Raw genomic sequence first — 5,404 nt, forward strand, 5'->3', positions numbered from 1 at the left:
ATAAGTGAACTCTTTCACATTTTCCACAATCATTCCATTGATTGTAACATGTATATATATATATATATATATATATATATATATATATATATATATATATATATATATATATATATAAATCAGCGCGCATGCTCACATACGCGCGCGGCGATGTGTGTGTGCATGGATGAATCCACGCACTCGCATGCGGCGATTGGTGTGTGCACTTGCACTGATTTAAATAATTTTTGGTAAATCGAACCTAGATACCATGAAGTTCCTTGGGCAAGGAACTTCACCTCGATTGCCTACCTAGCCACTGGGTGGGCAAGCCAGCCCAAGTCAGTGCTGGTCCCAAGACCGGATAAAATAGAGAGAATGATTACCTAAAAAGGTAAAACCGGCACTCTTGGGAAAGGAACTGGGGACCCTACCACGTACTCACTCCAAGAGCATCACAACATGAAAACTACAATTAAGTATCATGCTGTGACCACGGCGGCTCAGACATGAACCTACCGTAATAAAAAAAAAAAAAAAAAAAAAAAAAAAAAAAAAAAAAAAAAAAAAAAAAAAAAAAAATATATATATATATATATATATATATATATATATATATATATATATAATATATATATATACTCGAGACTGTCACGACGGCAATCTGAGTTCGAGGGTTCGAGTCACCGACCACCGCGTTGTTCCCTTGGGCAAGGAACTTCACCTCGATTGCCTGCCTAGCCACTGGGTGGCCAAGCCAGCCCAAGTCAAGTGCTGGTCCCAAGCCCGGATAAAATAAGAGAGAATGATTACCTAAAAAGGTAACACCGGCACTCTCCGTGGAAAGGAACTGGGGACCCTACCACGTACTCACTCCAAGAGCATCACAACGTGAAAACTGCAATTGAGTATCATGCTGTGACCACGGCGGCTCAGACATGAACCTACCGTTAAATGATGATGATATATATATATATATATACATACATATACATATACATATATATATACATATACATATACATATACATATATATATATACATATATATATATATATATATATATATATATATATATATATATATATATATATATATGCATAAAGGAAGCTGTAAGACTAAAGATACTAATATATATATATCAGAGATATCATCAAACACACGCAAGAGCTACAAACTGAATCCATACCATATACATATCTCTAATATTTCCATACCTATCACAGTAGCTTTCATGTCATTTCAGTTGTGTTCTTACATGTTCAATAGATAAGAACACATCCTGGAGTCATGGAGTCTAATCTTATCGTTAAACACCTTTTCTCACGAAGCGCCATAATCCTTTCAATACCGTGCGAGAAATAGGTTTTAAAAACCTGCTTATTATGATCCTTGACGTCGAACGCGATAAAAACAGTACAATATAATTTTTTATCATTCGTAATTTTTTTCTGCTTGACGATATGATTAAGACTCCATTAATCAGCAGACTTGGATGCTAAGGCAACTGCGTTCTGGACGAACTTACAATCATGTTATTGGATTTGATTTCATGCCCCACCGGTCTACAGGGAGACTGTCAGCTACTATTTGTCTAGTTGCTGGAAAAGGAATGTCAGCATAGAGCAGTACCATCAGCATAAGCCAACATTTTATTAGTAATATCGGGCCACATATCGCTTGTATATAAAATGAAGAGCAAAGAGCCAAGAACACTACCCTGAGGAATCCCAGAAGACACACGGAAATACGAGCTACAACAACAACCACGTTGTTGTCTGAGCACGTTGCTGTCTACCAGTTGAAAATTCAGTTCAAATGCGTAAGATTTTACTACCAACACCAACAGACTATAACTTAAAAGTCAAACCCATGTGAACCCATGAGTCAAAAGCTGCAATAAAATCCAGAGAGATATGCCTTGACTCATGACCCTTATCTAAAGCAGAATGCATTTCATGCACCAACATAAGCAATGCAACATTGCAGCCGAGTCCCTTTCTAAAAAGCTTCCTTTAAATGTATATATATATATATATATATATATATATATATATATATATATATATATATATATATATATATATATTTGTATATATATATATACATATATATATATGGATATTATATATATACTTGTATTTGTGTGTGTGTGTGTGTGTCTGTATGTATGTATATATATGAATATAAATACAAACACAGACATACACACACACATATACACACAATACATTCATACATACATATATATATATATATATATATATATATTATATATATATATATATATATATATATATATACATGTATGTATGTATACACACCTACATATATCACGTGTGTGTATGCGCGCATTCCTTAACTACCTCTAAGTTAGTATGGATGAAGTAAAAACGAACGAAAGTTCAAAGTAACTCATATGCAATTAACCATAACGAGGTTAGTAACAGAATTAACCAACGCAATTTTGATATCGAGAAAATAAAGGAAAAGCTACAGTATTACTAGAGGAAATATGACTTTAACTGCAATATTACCGTGACATATGTGTTAGTTATTAATTACAATTCAATTATAACGACAATCTAACATAAAAAAAATCACCAAGAATTGTAAAATACAAATGTATATAAAAAAATACAATAATATAACTTTATCAGCAAGAAAACAAGACAAAAACTTTGTAGCTGTTTTATATTTCTAACAACAACAAACAACAACAAATCGATTCCAGGTATAAATAGATAAATAAAATGGAAATATCAATAACAACAAATCTCCAGAAATAAACGACGAAGAGAAAGAAAGAAAAAAGAACAAAAAAAGGGGAAAAAAGACTCAATACTCCAACAGCAACAAAGAAAAGCAAACGAAAAGATCACAAACTCACCAAGTTCCGTGCGGCAAGAGCGAAGGATCGAGACGCCAGGAGCGCACAGGTTCGACGCCAAGTGACGAATCAAATACTCCGCGTTCACCCTCCCCCTCTTCATACAAGCTTTTCTCATTCTTATCTTGCTGAGAAAAAACGGCCGTGGCTTACATTCTGACCTCATGGAGTTTAATCTGCACGATTCCCGGAGGTACAATAGTTATTTTTATGACCGATTACTTATTTATATTCAGCCAAGAGGAATTTGGAGCAAAGATCCTTAAGGATTTCTATGAACGAAATAAAGACTGTTGAAGAGATGTGTTGGTTGTTATGCCCCGGCGCGTCCAGACGGTCTAAATTTTTTGGATTATGCAAATAGGGTAAAGACGAATATGTATGTAAATTTGCCCGAGGGATGAAAGAGTCGAAATAGTTTTCCTGTTCTACTGACACACTGGCACACATGTCAAACATAGAAAAATGTTTTATCAAAAAATGAACCAAATTAAACCTACCTTACTTTCATTATTCATGTATTTACTTATTATTTGTCTATTTTAGAACTAAGAAAATTATATCAACAAAAATTAACCAGGTTATTCAACAATTAAAATCACAGAATGACTTTCAAAATAGCAGTACAATGGATTTGATATATACAGTATGGTCACAATACTCACAAGAAAAGACTAATGGAATGAAACGGTTTAACATGTGTGAGAAAAGAGGGCTTATATGTGTATGCGCGTGCGTGTGTGTGTGTGCGTGTGTTGTGTGTGTGTGTGTGTGTGTGTGTGTGTTATGTTGTATTGTCGTGTGTGTGTGTGGTGTGTTGTGTGTGTCTTCATATATGTACACAATTATATATATATATATATATATATATATATATTCTATATATATATATATATTATATATTTTATATTTATATATATATCTTATATATTATTCATATATATTTATTTTATATATTTATTATTTTATTTTATTTGTGTTGTGTGTCTCGTGTGTGTGTGTGTACACATATATCACGTATTATGCATAGATACACCACACGAACCCCTCTCCACTTTCTCTCTTCTATCCTCCCCCTCTTCCTTCCTCTCTCTCTTCTCCCCTTCTCTCTATCTCTTCTCTCCTTCTCTCTCTCTCTCCTCCTCTCTCCCTCATCTCTCTCTCCTCTCTCTTCTCCTCTCTCTCTCTCTCCTCTCTCTCCCTCTCCTTTTTCACTCTCTCCTCTTCTCTCTCTCTCTCCTCTCCTCTCTCTCCTCTCTCTCTCTCTCTCTCCTCTCTCTCTTTCTCCTCATCTCCTTCTCTCCTCTCTCCATCTGCTCTCATCTCTCTCCTCTCCTCTTTCCCTCCTCTCTCTCTCTCTCTCTCTCTCCTCCCTCTTTCTCTCCCTCTCTCTCTCTCATCTCTTTCTCCTCTCTTTCTTCTTCGCACTCTCTGATCCTGTTACTTGGATCCCGAAGGTTATGACTGTAGTAAGAGTGGACGGTCCGCTGAGCGAGAACAGTAGTTTAGTTTCAAAATGCGATCGGACCCATAACTAACCCGTGGCCCAGGAGAGTATCTCATGGCCCCAGCTCCAGAAAGTACCCCATGCCCTCCCCCAAAAAGCACCCCTAAAAAGCATGGGAAAGTATTCGAAACCGATTTTTTTATATCGCGTGTTTCTAGATGTGAGACAATTTCCGAGTCAATTTTCAAAAGAGGGAGATGGAGGGGAAGGGGGAGGAAGAGAGGGAGAGAGGGAGAGGGAGGGAGGGGTGGGATCTAAATCCTCGAGAGAGAGAGAGAGAGAGAGAGAGAGAGAGAGAGAGAGAGAGAGAGAGAGAGAGAGAGAGAGAGAGCCAGAGAGAGAGAGAGAGAGCAGAGAGAGAGAGAGAGAGAGAGAGCCAGAGAGAGAGAGAGAGAGAGAGAGAGAGAGAGCGAGAGTCAAGGTCAAAGTCAAAACCCTTTATTTCATTAATTAAAAAGGTGTTTCTTTTTAAATAGAGAGTCACAGAAAATACCAAGTACATTAGTAGGAGACTTATGAAATAAAATGGTGACATCATTAGAAATAGAGCTTAAGGTTTGGTTTTGCATTTAAATGCCTGATGTCACGGACAGTTTAAAATATGCTCTTTTACTTTGATTTTGAACGTAATCAAGTTGAAGGTGTTTCTAATATTTTGTAGTAGGTTGGTGCAGATCTCGGATCCTCGGATTTGCCTTGACCCTGTTTTCGTGTATGACCTCTTGACGCGAGAGATTAATCTGTCCGGTTTGAACCCTTGTTTTGTTAACAGTTGTTTGGAGAGCCATCATCCAGCTGGGATAGTTACTCTGTATGAATTTGTGAATGAGTATACATGTGTCATACTGGCATTTCTGTTGAAGTTTTAACCATTTAAATTTGTTCTATATAGAGATGTTAAGTGGCTAACTTTATGTATGTTACCTACTGCCACTCTTGCGGCAAGTATTGTAGTTTTTTTTTTTTTTTTTTTTTTAGTTTTGTTGGTTATGGCCCCACATATTGGAATAGTAGTTTATTATACTGA

At 36.2% G+C, this 5,404-nt stretch overlaps 1 protein-coding gene across 1 annotated transcript in view; it reads right to left on the reverse strand.

Moving 5' to 3' along the window:
* LOC119568263 (sodium-coupled monocarboxylate transporter 1-like) overlaps positions 1 to 2,992 on the reverse strand; it is a 24,169-nt gene extending 21,177 nt beyond the window's left edge. The window contains exon 1 of the mRNA XM_037916721.1: positions 2,871 to 2,992. Within this exon, the coding sequence (XP_037772649.1) occupies positions 2,871 to 2,988 (118 nt within the window). The 5' untranslated portion in view covers positions 2,989 to 2,992. The remainder of the gene's footprint in view (positions 1 to 2,870) is intronic.
* Positions 2,993 to 5,404: the final 2,412 nt, after the last annotated feature.

The sequence above is a fragment of the Penaeus monodon genome, chromosome 43, assembly GCF_015228065.2.
Source record: "Penaeus monodon isolate SGIC_2016 chromosome 43, NSTDA_Pmon_1, whole genome shotgun sequence".
Classification (NCBI taxonomy): Eukaryota; Metazoa; Arthropoda; class Malacostraca; order Decapoda; family Penaeidae; genus Penaeus; species Penaeus monodon.